General features: G+C 36.1%; 1 protein-coding gene across 1 annotated transcript in view; it reads left to right on the top strand.

Moving 5' to 3' along the window:
• Kif6 (kinesin family member 6) overlaps nt 1–14,576 on the top strand; it is a 417,840-nt gene that overhangs the window by 197,849 nt on the left and 205,415 nt on the right. The window contains exon 10 of the mRNA XM_077801497.1: nt 5,409–5,512. Within this exon, the coding sequence (XP_077657623.1) occupies nt 5,409–5,512 (104 nt within the window). The remainder of the gene's footprint in view (nt 1–5,408; nt 5,513–14,576) is intronic.

The following is a 14,576-nucleotide window of genomic DNA, read 5'->3' on the forward strand; positions in this document are numbered from 1 at the left end:
TTCCCCTCACTTCCTCTTATATGTAATTTTGTATAACAATGAGGGTCTCCTTCCTTTGAATCACTGTCCTATATTCTAAGGGACTTTCAAAAATTATCAGTCTGATTCATGGAAAAATGAGCAAGTTTCTTGTTTGATAATAATAAATCCTCCTTTATCAAAACACTTTTTTAAGGGAAAATAAACTTCAAGTTTCATGAAAGTATATATTTTCTCTTTTCTGTTTGTTAGTTTTCTATAAAGGAAATGCAGCACCAAATCATCTCATGCCAACACTTAAAATGTGGAAATGAAATATCTCAAGTTTTGTCAAATTTCATAATTAAGATTGATATATTAGTCAGACACAGTGGTGCCCACCTATAATCCCAACAGCTCAGAGGCTGAGGCAGTAGAATCACAGCCTCAGTAACAAGAAGAAAATTCAGTGAGACCCTGTCTCTAAATAAAATACAAAATAGGGCTGGGGATATGGCTCAGTGGTTGAGTGCCCCTGAGTTCAATCCCTGGTAAACCCCCATCCCCAAATAAAAGATTTGTTAGGGCTGGTGAAAGATACAGCTCAGTGGTATAGCACGTGTCTAGGCTGTGTGAAACCCTGGGTTCAATCCCCAGCACTACCAAAAAAAAAAAAAAAAAGATTATATAACATTTTAAAAAATCACTCAATTTTTCTTATTTCTCCAGAATATAAGCTGATGTAGGTTTTCTAGTATGCATTATTAAGGAATATGAAATCTTGCCAACAGTGCTTCAATTAAAAATTTCTCAAATTTACTGTTTTCCATATTAATTACTTCCTCTTGATTATTTGCCCCTTCTCCCCTGAAATCATTACACTGAAGAATAGAGAGAAAGGAAGAAAAAGGAATGATGGGAATATCTGTTTTACCCTGCTTGCCTCTGGGAGCTCCAGGCTTCCCTGATAGAAGAGAAAACCAATGGATGAGGCAGGAGTCTATTTCCAGTACAGGCCCTGGTCAGGTATCAGCATCAAGAAGAGCCCCCACAGGGAAGAAGAGATGGAATGCAAGGGCCTGAGTCAAGTGAAATTGCACTTCCTACTATCCCTACCTTCCAGCTGCCCTATGACATTCCTGTGCAGAACAAGAAAGACAGTAATAGCATTACTACCCCGAAGAAAAAAATTAATAAAAATCAACATATTAGACATTGGAAGGGGTTTTCCTTTGAATTGTCTAGAGAGACACTTCTTTGAAGCGACATGATGAATTTGAAGAAAGGCGAACATTATTATGTGTTTGATGTGGATCTGTGAGAGATTTAAAGAAAACAGAGATGAGGAGTGAAAAGCTAATAGCTGATAATTGAACAAGTTGCTGGGGTCTGCCTAGTACAGAACAATCTAGTAATTAACAAGTGTTGTTTCCTCATTTGTATAATAATTTCTTCTGAACACTGACATTTCTATTTACTATTTTATGTACATAGTTTATCTGAAGTGTGACAATTGGAAATTTGTCTAGAAACCATCCAAGACACAACTGGGTGGGGATTTCTTATGCCTTACTCTCAAATTATAATGGCAAATGTGGAAACAGCCCTGTAAGTTGGGAGTGATCAAGGATCTGCCCTACTTTCCTTAAAAGTATTGGTACTTCAGAGAGAGAAGGTGATAAAAGAACTGTGAGCCCGGTCAGAGTTGGTGACTGGGCTTGGGCCAGTATCTTCTCAGGATGGCTTTAATTTCAGAGTTCCTGCAGTAATCTGATGGGAGGTATAACTGTGGTCATCTCAAATCATAAAAAGTTGGCTTAGTTTTGATATATCTATTGCATAAGACGGAAATAATGTAGTTTTTTACATTTCACTTTGAAAGTTTTAATAGAAGCAAAATGTATTGCACCAAATATATTAATTTATTAGAGGAGAGTTCAGATGAATGACTCACAGTTCTTGTCTGAAGATTTTTGTTCTTCATAGCTTGATGATTCTGGGAATATTTTTTAAAAGAAGCAAACAAATAAAATTCAGACTCTCCTATATGCATTCAAATAAAATCCTAGGAACACTGACATGTTCAAAATACTCAGTACCACATTCTTTGGGACTTCTGTTCCTATTGATGTGGTCCAGATCACCTGAAACTCACCTAAATAAATTTTTAGAAGCACCTTTGAAATATATATCTGAGGTTGAAAGAAATTAAAAGAATTCACCAGAGCCTGAAAGAAAGCTGAGGCTACAGTTGTCCTGGAGTAGGTAAAAAGAGTTGTAACAAAGGGATAGGAGTAGGTCCTGGAATTTTGCAAGGAGGGTACTGAACCTAAGACATCTTCTTATCTCCCTAACAAAAAGCCTGTGTGTGTGGAGGGGGGGTGGGGAGTGGAATCTAATGGCATAGAGAGACATTAGCGCAGCTTGACTGCCTTAGCCTGGACTCTAAGTAGAACAAAAAGTACTTTATATAAAAAACTAAAACCCTCAGCACTACCTCTCATGGTTTTGAAATTCAAATCCATACAACCCTTTTAGCCTGGCAACCTGCAAGCAAAGTTACGGAATTAGAAAAGGTACTGAAAGACAAACTAGATTTTTTTTCTTTCTTTTCTCCCTCTCTCTTTCCATTTCATTCTTTCTTTTTTTGTTCCTTTCTCTCTTTTTATTCGTCTGTTCTTTTCTCCCTCCCCCCTTCCCCCTTCTTTCTTTTTTTCTGGTGAGTAATACCAAATAGTCAAAGGAGTGTGAAAGCTGGATTGGAGCTGCTAATTTTTGTTTTAGGAATTTTGCATAATGATCACAGTGGGTTTATTTCAAGGATTTAGGGATAAACTGGGCGCCATGGTGCATCTCTGTAATCCCAGCAGCTCAGAGGCTGAGGCAGCAGGATCTCGAATTCAAAGCCATCCTCAGTAACAAGAAGACCCTAAGCAATTCAGTGAGCCTCTGTCTCTAAATAAAATACAAAATAGGGCTGGGGATGTGGCTCAGTGGTCGAGTGCCCCTGGGTTCAATCCCCAGTACCCACCCCAAAAAAGTATTTAGGAATAAGTTATCACTAGAAAATATATCAATGCATAGAAAAAAATGGGAAAAAATTATAATGAGAATTTGTTTATGGAAGGCAATACAGGGGTGAGAACTTTTAAGAGATCTATAATGTTTTATTTCTTAAATAGTGGGGACATGGATGTTAACTTCAGCTATGTAATGGGTATCATATATTATTTAATGCCTTTTCTGTATTCTGAAATAGTTCAAATTAAAAGACCAATTACATGAACGTAGGTGATTCATCACATGCACAGTTTGAACAAAAAAAAAATGGATGATTTCAGATTAAGTATTTGATAACATTAAGCATTCATCCACACATTGAAAGACTCATTAAACTGTAAGTGAACATTTAAACTGATAAAGCATATTAATCAAAAAATTACATAAACATCACTTTAAAAATGAAATGTTAGAAGTAACAAAAGACTGTTTTAAGAATTACACATGAAGATCCTAGCTAGTGAGACAATAAAAATAATAAAATGCATGAGAATTAGAAAAGAAGAAAACATCTGTCCTTACTTGCGGATAATTTTTTGTTTATGTAGAACATTCAAGAATATTTAATAATAAACAGAACCAAAATATGCTTGGAAAATTATTTAGAATATAATCCAAAACTGAATTGCATTTTTGTATTCCAGAGGCCAACAATTAGAAAATATAATTTTCCAAAATTCCAATTACAATATCAACAAAAACTTTTTTCTATAAATAAGATATTTATAGAAAAATTATAAATTTTATTGAAGGAGAGAGGCTTACCATGTTCATGGATGGGATGATTCAATGTAATTCCAATTAAAATTTGAGGAAGGCTTTTATATAATTTGATGAGCTAGTCCCAAAATTTATATGGAAGAGCAAATGGCCAAGAATAGCCAACTCTATTTTGGAAAAGCAAAATATGGAAGGGGGTTGTCTTTTCTAGATGCCAAAATTTCTTAAGATATAATAATTTAAATTATAGCATTACCATGTATATAGGCAAATGTTTTCAACTCTAGCCCAGAAGCAGACACATTTACATGTAGAAATATGTTATATAGCATAATTATATTAGCAATTTTATATGGTTAGTCATATAAAAAATTGAAATCTGATTCCTATGTTATATCTTATACAAAATAAAAGCTACCTAAGTGTGAAAAGTAAAGCTTTAATGCTTTTTAAATATCACAAAAAAATATTTCTTTGGTTTGGGGTAAGACAGATTTTCTTTAAGAAAATACAAAAGTACAGCTAAAAAAATTGCTAATTTGGTTATATTGAGATTCAAAACTTCCATCTAACAAAAACAACACCATGAAGTGGAAAACATGATATAGATTGGGAGAAAATAGGTGAATCATGTAAAACTAGCAAAGTATTCAGATCCAGAATATATGAAGAAGGCTGCAGATTAATAAGGAAAATAAAAACAAATCAATTGATACCTTGGCAAGAATGTGAATACATATTCTCAGAAGGAGAAACCCAAACAATCAATATACATATGCAAAGATGGTCAGTTTCACTAATATTATGAAAATGCAGATTAGAACTAAAATGAGATATCATTTCACACCTACCAGATTGATAAAATTAAAGCACCTGTCCATATTACATAGTAACAAAAATGTGGGGAAACAGGAACATACATACACATAGCTGAAGGTAATGTAAATTCATACCATGACTCTCAAGTGCAACTTATCTAAGTATAGTAAAGGCATTCGAGTGATCACCCCAGGGAGGACAGAAGGGGAATAGAAAATAGCAGGTTCCAGTTATATCAGTATGTTTTGTTTGTTAAAAATTAATTCTAAGTCATATGTGTTGGTATACACCTGTAATCCCAGCTACTCAGGAGACTGAGGCAGGAGGATCACAAACTCGAGGCCAGCCTCAACAACTTAGTGAGACCTCTGTCTGAAAATAAAAAGTAAAAAGGACTGGTAATATAGGTAGCTCAGTATTAAGGTGTCCCTGGCTTCAATCCCCAATACCAAATAATAATGATAATAATCATAGTTGTTGTTGTTGTTATTATTATTATTATTATTATTATTATTATACAGCTATTTGATACAATATTAAGATTTACAAATAATGAAGTATTGGAGGAAGGAGAGGTTCTGAGGTCCTAAATAGAATAAGATATATTCCCTGCTTGTATAATTACATCAAAATGGGTTCAACTGTCATGTATAACTAAAAAGGAACCAATAAAATGAATAAATAAAAAGATATAACAAAGATGGCTGGTAGGTACAGAAGTGCCTTTTAGATCATTCTCTAACCATTTTTATATCCATAAATAGTTCATAATTCTAAAAGATATATGCTCTCTGTCATCAGGTCACATTAATGAGAAACTGACATTTACCCTCCCACATTGCCTTTCATAGATGATTATATGCCTTCAAAAGGAAATCCAGGAACTGAAGGATGAACTGGCCCTTGTCACTGGGGAGCAGAGGACAGAGGCACTCACAGAAGCAGAGCTCCTCCAGTAAGCCTGCAGACTTTTTTCTTTTTCTCGAACAGTGAAAGTTTGTGTTAACTTCTTTGTTGGCCTTGACGTTACAAATTCACCTCAGAGCATGACGGTCTCCTGGGACAGTCTGAGATTGCATTCAGGCGCCAGTTAGAGTGGAGGCTTTCCATGAAAAGCTGCATGAGGCTGCCAGTGTCTTTGCCGCCTGAGCTTTGAGCAAGTAAAGAACAGGACATGGAGGGAATGGGAATCTCTTTCTCATGCCAGCTGCAGAAAAGGGGCTGGGGAATAGTCATGCAGTTTTAAAATCCACACCCCAAACACTAAAGCTGTGGATCTCAGACCTGAAAGAAGTTCAAGAAACATCCTTTGTGTTAAACTGCATCTTGCTGCAAGCACCAATTTATCCCATGCCAAAGTAAGCTTTCTCCTTTAATAAATAGATGGCCCATATATTATAGTTCAAACACTCCAACTGGGAATGAAAGCAGGTATTCAGGGATTGTGCAAGCATGGCATCTTTCAGAGCCTTTAGATTTGTGGCCATATGGCATATCGGTGGCATGCTGGGGCCGCATTCTCTCTCTGATCATGCGCCACAGTGGTGGGCTCTCTTGTTTTTTGTGCAGCTTATTTAGCATCTGTGTAGTGATAATAATGGACCAGGCCTAGAGCAGTGACATTCTCTATTTCCAAATAACAAATAGAGCCATACAAGATTTTTTTCTAAAGATTAAACTGCCATTTCACCTAACTTTCCCTCAACAGAGAAAATGGTAAGTAAAAAGACCGTACCTGTAATACCAGCCGCTCAGTAGACAGAGCAGGAAGATCACAAGTTGCCAGGCTGGGGAACTTAGCAAGACCCTGTGTGAAGATAAAAAAATAAAGAAGTGCTTGGGATGTAGCTCATGCTAGAGGATTTGTCTAGCATGTGCCAGGCCCTGATTTCAATTCCCATACTGAGGGGGTGCAGGGGGCACGGGGAAAGAATGCAGTTGTTTTCCTTAAACTGCTATACAGCTTCCCAGGAGGAATGGCTAAAACTTGAAAGGCATTCAGCAAACTTTCTGTCCTCCAGGAAAGTGTTTCCTAATTGCACAACACTGTATGTAGTAGGATAAGCCCCTGCAAAACTGCTTTGTGGCAAATTTGCAATATCACTCCTTGAAGTAGCTCGGGATATCCTTTACAGAATGTTCTTTTTTTGTTGTTGGTTCTTTTTAAGTTATACATGACAGTTGAATCCATTTTGATATAATTATACAAGCATGAAATATATTTTATTTTTTTAATTGGGACCCCAGTCTTGTGGATGTACACAATGGCGAGATTCACTGTGGCGTATTCATGTATGTATATAGGAAACTCATGTCAGATTCATCCACTGTCTCTCCTATTCTTATCCCCCTTTCCTTTCCCTCATTCACCTTTGTCTAATCCACTAAACTTCTGTTCTTCCTGTCCCTCTTGTATTGTGGGTTAGCTTCTGCATATCAAAGAAAACATTTGACTGTTGATTTGGGGGGATTGGCTTATTTCACTTAGCATGATACTCTCCAGTTCTGTCCATTTACTGGCAAATGTCATAAAGTCATTTTTCTTTATGGCTGAGTAATATTCCATTATGTATATATAGTACATTTTCTTTATCCATTCATTTGTTGAAGGACACCATAACTTAACTATTGTGAAGTGTTCTGCTATAAACATTGATATGGCTGTGTCACTGTACTATGCTGATTTTAAGTCCTTTGGACATATACTAAGGAATGGGATAAATGGGTCAAATGATGGCTCCATTCCAAGTTTTCTGAGGAATCCTCATACTGCTTTCCAGAATGGTTGCACCAATTTGCAGTCTAACCAGTAATGTATGAGTATACCCTTTTCCCCACATCCTCACCAACATTTATTATTACTTGTATTCTTGATAGTTACCACTCTTGACTAGAGTGAAATGAAATCTCAGTGTGGTTTTAATTTGAATTTTTCTAATTGTTAGAGATACATTTTTTCATATATTTGTTGTCTGATCATATTTATTCTTTTGAGAAGTATCTGTTCAGTTCCTTTGCCATTTATTGAATGGGTTATTTGGCTTTTTATTGCTAACCTTTCTGAGTTCTTTGCATATCCTAGAAATTTACACCATATCTGAGGTGCAGGTGGCAAAGATTTTCTCCCATTCTGTAGCTCTTTTTTCATGTTCTTGACTATTTCCTTTGCTGAAAAGAAGCTTTATAGTTTGATCCCAGCCCATTTATTGATTTTCGATTTTACTTCTTGCACTTTAGGAGTCTTGTTGAGGAAGTCAGTTTCTAAGCTGACTGTTGGAGTGTTGGACCTACTCAGGGTCTCTGGTCTAATTCCTAGGTCTTTGATCCATTTTGAGTTGAGTTTTGTGCAGAGTAAGAGATAGGGGCTCAATTTCATTCTGCTACATATGGATTCCCAGTTTTTCCAGCACCATTTGTTGAAGAGGCTATCTTTTCCCCAATGTATTTTTATGGTGCCTTTGTCTAGTATGAGATAACTGCATTTATGTGGGTTTGTCTCTGTCTCTTCTATTCTGTCCCATTGGTCTTCATGTCTGTTTTGGTGCCAATACCATGCCGTTTTTTGTTACCATAGCTCTGTAGTATAGTTTAAGGTCTGGTATTGTGATGTTGCCTACTTCACTTTTCTTGCAAAGGATTGCTTTGGCTATTCTGGGCCTCTTATTTTTCCAAATGAATTTCATGACTGCTTTTTCTATTTCTATGAAGAACATCACTGGAATTATAATAGGAATTGCATTAAATCTCTATAGCACTTTTGGTAGTATGGCCATTTTGACAATATTAATTCTGCCTATCCATGAACATAGGAGATCTTTCCATTATCTAAGTTCTTCAATTTCTTTCTTTAGTATTATGTAGTTTTCATTGTAGAGGTCTTTCACCTCTTTTGTTAGATTGATTCCCAAGTGTTATGTTTTTTGAGGCTATTGTGAATGGGATAATTTTCCTAATTTCTCTTTCAGCTGATTCATCATTGGTATATAAGAATGCAGTTGATTTATGGGTGTTAATTTTGTGTCCTGCTACTTTGCTGAAATCATTTCTGAGTTCTAGAAATTTTTTGGTGAGTTTTTTTGAATATTTTAAATATGGTTTGTGTTGTTGACAGAGATAGTTTGAGCTCTTCTTTTCTTATTCATATACCTTTAATTTCTTTCTTTTGACTAATTTCTCTGGCTAGAGTTTCAAGGACTATGTTGAATAGAAGTGGTGAAGTTGGGCATCGAGTCTTGTTCCTGATTTTAGAGGGTATGCTTTCAGTTTTTCTCCATTTAGAATGATGTTGGCCTTGGGTTTGTCTTATGCCTCAGTGCTGAGGTGTGTGCCTTTTATCTATAGTTTTTCTGGTGTTTTAAACAAGAACAGAGGCTGTATTTTGACCATTGCTTTCTCTGCATCTATTGAGATAATCATCTGATTCTTGCCTTTAAGTCTATATATGTGGAGAATTACGATTATTAATTTCCATATGTCGAACCAACCTTGCCCTGGGATGATACCCACTTGATCCTAGTGCACTGTCTTTTTAATGTGTTTTTATATGTGATTTACCAGTATTTCATTAAGAATTTTTGCATCAATATTCATCAAGGATATTGGTCTGAAACTCCTTGATGTGTTTCTGTTTGGTTTGGGTATTAGAGTGATACTAGCTTCATAGAATGAGTTTTTTAAAGTTCCCTTCTTCTTTGTTTCATGGAACAATCTGAGGAGGATTGGTGTTAGTTTGTCTTTGAAGCTCTGGTAGAGCTTGGGTGAGCATCCATCCAGTCCTGGGCTTTTATTTGTTGGCAGGCTTTTATGGCATCTTCAGTTTCATTACTTGCAATTGATCTATTTAAAATTTCTATATCCTCTGGTTTGATTTGGGTAAGTCATATGTCTTTAGGAATTTGTCAGTGTCTTTTAAATTTTCTAGCTTATTGGACTATAAATTTTCAAAATACTTTCTGTATTTTAGTAGTGTGTGTGGCAATATTTCCTTTTTCATCATGGATTTTAATAACTTGAGTTTCTTCCCCTCCTTCTTTTGGTTAGGTTGGCTAACGGTTTATCAATTTTGCTTATTATTTCAAAGAACCAATTTTTTGTTTCATTGATTTTTAAAATTTTTTTAATCTCAATTTTATTGATTTTGGCTCTGATTTTAATTATTTCCTGTTTTCTACTTATTTTGGTGTCAATTTGTTCTTTTTCTAGGCCCTTGTGATGTAATGTTAGATTATTTATTTGGTGTTTTTCTATTCTTTTAATGAATGAGTTCAATGCTTCCATAGTGTCCTGGAAATCTTGATATATTGTATCATGTTGTATCACTTTTTCATTTACCTCCAAGTATTTTTTTTATGTCATGACTGATTTCTTCTGCTATCCATTCATCAGTCAATAGTGTAATATTTAGTCTCCAGTAAAACTACAGTAGTTTCTGTTTTGTATTTTATCAGTGATTTCTAATTTCATTCTATTAAGGTCTGATAGAACTATTTTTTTTTGTATTTGCTAAGAGCTGCTTTGTGACCTAAAATATGATATATTTTAGAAAATAATCCATGTGCTGCTGAAAAGAAAATCATTCAGTCATTGATAAATGAAATGTTCTATATATGTCAGTTAAGTCTAAATTATTTTTTTTTAATTCCGTAGCTTCTTTGTTTAGCTTTTGTTTGGAGGATCTATGCAGTGATGAGAGAGGTGTGTTAAGGTCACCCAGTATTATTATGTTGTAGTCTATTTGATTCTTGATGTTGAAAAGGGTCTGTCTGATGTATATAGATGCTGTATTGTTTGGAGCATAAATAGTTACAGTTGTGATTTTTTATTGTTGTATGATTCCCCTAAGCAATATGAAATGACCTTCCTCCCTTCTGATTAACTTTGGCCTAAAGTCCACTTTATCTGTTATTCTTTAAGATACTAACCTGAGAATTCCTTCACTGCAATGCCCCTTTTCCCTCAAAGAAAGTAATTGCCTCTTATTATCTTTGAAGATAACTCTTCAGAATTTTGATCTTCAAGTCATGCTTGGCCAGAAAACCTAAGCCACTCCCAGCCTTTCAGTGAAAGGAATCTAATATAGTAAGATAAGTGCACAGAAGATGGAATTGCTTAGAAACTCAACAGGCAGTGATGCAGTGCTCCAAGGTCAGTAATGGCAGGTCCCACACTTAGAACTGGAGGGACAACAAGACAAGGTGATGTTACTAAGACTCAAGAGCTGGAGCTCCCCAGTAGGAGTGAGACCTGGTGAGTGCTCCCAGACTGCCCATGGAGTATTGGCCACTGAAGAGCCATAGGTGCTGACACATCATCCAGGCGACAATCCTGGGCATCTGTTTCATCCTCCTCTCAGTCTTCCACCAGTCTCCCGTTGGCTGAACTTACCTAGTTATTAAAGAAGTCGGGGATTAGTTTTCTGTGATGCAGAGTCGACAGGGAAAAGGTAGAAATTGGGTCTTGATGCATCATATCAATAAGTACCAGTGTGTTCTCTCATTCCTGTGTGTCCTGTGTGTTGCATAGGAAGGCCTGTTTAAGAGTAAGATTCTCAGTGTGGTGATTTCTGTTATCAGACTACATTTGTGTTGCACCAAATCTAGAGTTATGGTACCAATAGAAACACATGAATCTCTAACCATGTCTAAAATCAACAAGTGGACTTATCCAGGCCCTGGAGGCTTTGAGGAGTTCCTGAGATAGTAAGAAGTGGAGGTTGAAATGGGCAAGAGGAAAGGCTTGATGAAGACACAGGTGCAACCCTGGGAAGGCTCCGTGTCTAGAGGTGGTGGATCGCTGGAGCAGGAGGGGCTGGAACAGCCAAGGAGCATTTGGCAGGGCTGTTGTGGTGGAAGCAGTTGGTCCTATGAGCCCTTGTGAACTCCTCCTTCCCAGTGCTTAGGACAGGGAAATTAGAAAGGACCCCAGGTCTCTGACAGAGAGGGGCTAAATAATTTCTGCACACCAACTGCTGTCTGCAGCTCTGCCAAGCTCCTCTTCTCACTGAAAACATTAAAGAACACAAGCATCCACAGCTGCTTCAGCCCCTTGTTCATGATTGGCTGCCCAAGATGAGATAGCTGAGAGTCTAGAAAAGATGAACTCACCAAAGGAACGAGAGAAACAGACCTAAGCGAACTGCCAACAGTGTGAGAAAGACGAGAACAAGAGGGATTCACGACTTGCAGGGGCAAGAGAACTACCACACGTTATACTTTAGCAAAGAGAAATACACAATGAAGTATAAGAAGCAGCAATACAAAGCAAGTTTTGTTATATATTCTTTGTGATACTGATTATTGTCACTAATTAACTTGCCACTTAATTCCATGTATGAATTTTCCTGTTTAAGTTATTGAAATAATCAAATGTCTCATTCATAAGAGTTTGGGAGATGAGAGTGAAGACAATAAAATCCACAACAGATTAAAAATTGAGAGAGTTCTTGAACTGATTTCTCTTGATCCATAGATAACAATCATATGAATATCAATCTGGACAGATTCTACATAGATAGTATGTCGAGTAGCCATTAGTTTTTGCAAATAGTTCATTCATTCACTCATCATTTATTATTCATGTAGCATTCACAAAACTTCTGTGGCCCTGAAAAGAACATAGAGACCCTGATCTCAAGGGGCTCACAGTTTGGTGGTGGTGACACACATAAGCACAAGTAATGATGACACAATATAGAAGCTTTATGAGAAGGTACCAACAAGACACAGTGAGAATGTAGAGATAATAATGATCATTTTTTTCTGTTACCATTTTGTTTGTTTTAATTAGTTATACATGACAGTAGAATGCACTTATGTACTTTGATATATCATACATAGATGGGGTATAATTATTTTTCTGATGGTACATGGTGTAGAATCACATCAGTTATGCAGTCATATATCTACATAAGGTAATAATGTCTATTTCGTTCTACTGTCCTTCCTGTCCCTATGACCCCTCCTTTCCTTCCTTTACTCCTCTTTACCTAATCTAAGGTAACTCTATTTTCCCCTAGTGCCTCCCCCCACCTCATGTGAATTAGCATCCTCATATCAGAGAAAACATTTGGCCTTTGGTGTTTTGGGACTGGCTTATTTCGCTTAGCATGATTTTCTCCAACTTTACTGGCAAATGCCATAATTTCATTTTTCTTTAAAGCTGAGTAATATCCATTGAATATATATACCACATTTCCTTTATCCATTCATCTGCTTAAGGACACCTAGGTTGGTTTCATAGTTTAGCTATTGTGAATTGAGCTGCTAGTAACATTGACGTGGCTGTGTCACTGTAGTATGCTGATTTTAAGTCCTTTGGGTAGAAACCAAGAAATGGGATTTTTGAGCTCAGGAATCATGTAAAAGTAGTTCAAGTGCTATTAAATAAATTTCAGTAATTCCCACCAAATGATTGTTCTGCTATTGAGAGAAACATGCTGTATAATATTGTGTCTTAGTGATTCCTGATCAGCCCTTAGGCAGAAGAACTGTTTAAAACCACATCCACCCTGACAAAGCCAAACAGGTTTCCAGCAACCCTGGGAATTTGGTGCTTGTTCACACTGACAGTGTGAATATTCAGATAAGTGTTTTGTTCTTATTATTTTTGTTATATTATTGTTGCATTGTGCTTTGCCATAATTAGATGTTAGCACAACCCAATTTTTAACAGACTCAGGAGTCTTTTATCATTTTAAAGTGAGAAATAGAGAAATTAACATGTGTCCCTAGTGTAACACTGCTACATCACATCATTAGTCTGTCCGTTGTCTTCCACACTCCCTGGACATTTTCTCAGGAATGTGGATCTACCTCAGTCCTCCCATAGCACCCCCCCTCTCCAAGTGGAGTGGGTAGGAATGAGGCAGTGGTATTGGGAGAAGAAGAGCCCCACAGTTTGGCAGGATAGAGTGGCAGGAACACTCACTCTAGCTCTTGTCTCTTTCTCTGTTCTGCTGATCCCTGGGCTTATGCTGACTGGCATGGCATAGGGTATTTCTGTCAGGGCTTCTCTGAAGGGTGTCAGAAAGCAGCTATTTCTTAGATACAGGATTCTATGTAATATAGTTGGGCAGTTTAGAGATGTCTGATATCCAGCCCTATCAAATTTTTGCACCATTCCCAACATTCCAGTTCTTAATGTAAATATTTGTTGCATTGACTTGGATGTTGTAATTGAAGAGGATTTCAGATGTCAACCTCCAGTTATTGTGATATTTTTAGTTTACATCTTTTTTTTTTTTTTTGGCTTGAGTAAATTTGAAAAGAGACAGCTGGATGAAGGCTATGGAGCCAAGTTCATGTTTATACGGAACTTCTTGGGTGAAGATTTGATTATGACTGATTCTCTAAACATATAACATCTTTGTTCTTTGTGTAACATAATAAGCCTATGGATTGTGGCTAAGATGAAAGCTTTATATTCTGACCTAAATCTAAGTGAGTGGAATATTTTCTGTATTGTAACTATTTACTTATGAGTTGTAACTGAATCATATCTCATAAGCTCAAGTTTGTCCAAAGCGTTTGGGTACCTCAAAACATCTGAATCCTTTTCTAACAGAAAAAAAAAATCTTCATTTAAATCAATTAATCCTTCAGCATAAATTTATTGAGTAACTACTAGATGCTAATAATTTTAATAGGTGTTTTGGAGGGGAGGTAGGAATATAAAATACAAAAATAATTATAAGAAATTACAGTTTTATTGGGGAAACTTACACAAATATAGATATAAATACACGAAAATATATATAAAACAGAATAATAGAATTTACCATTAGAAACAAAAATGGACCCTGAGAATTTTAAAACTTTAATTATCGTTCCAGTTTGACCTATATCAGTTTTTAAATGATTCTCTAGACAGAAGTTTCCTTCTAGAAACTGTAAAATGAAAGAGTTGAACCAAATGATATGTCTATGCCAGAGATATCTATGATATATAACTGTGCATATCAGTTTATTGGATATCAGTTTATTACATGTGGTTTAATTATTTACCATCTATGAGAATAAAAA

This window comes from Urocitellus parryii, chromosome 8, assembly GCF_045843805.1.
Source record: "Urocitellus parryii isolate mUroPar1 chromosome 8, mUroPar1.hap1, whole genome shotgun sequence".
NCBI lineage: Eukaryota > Metazoa > Chordata > Mammalia > Rodentia > Sciuridae > Urocitellus > Urocitellus parryii.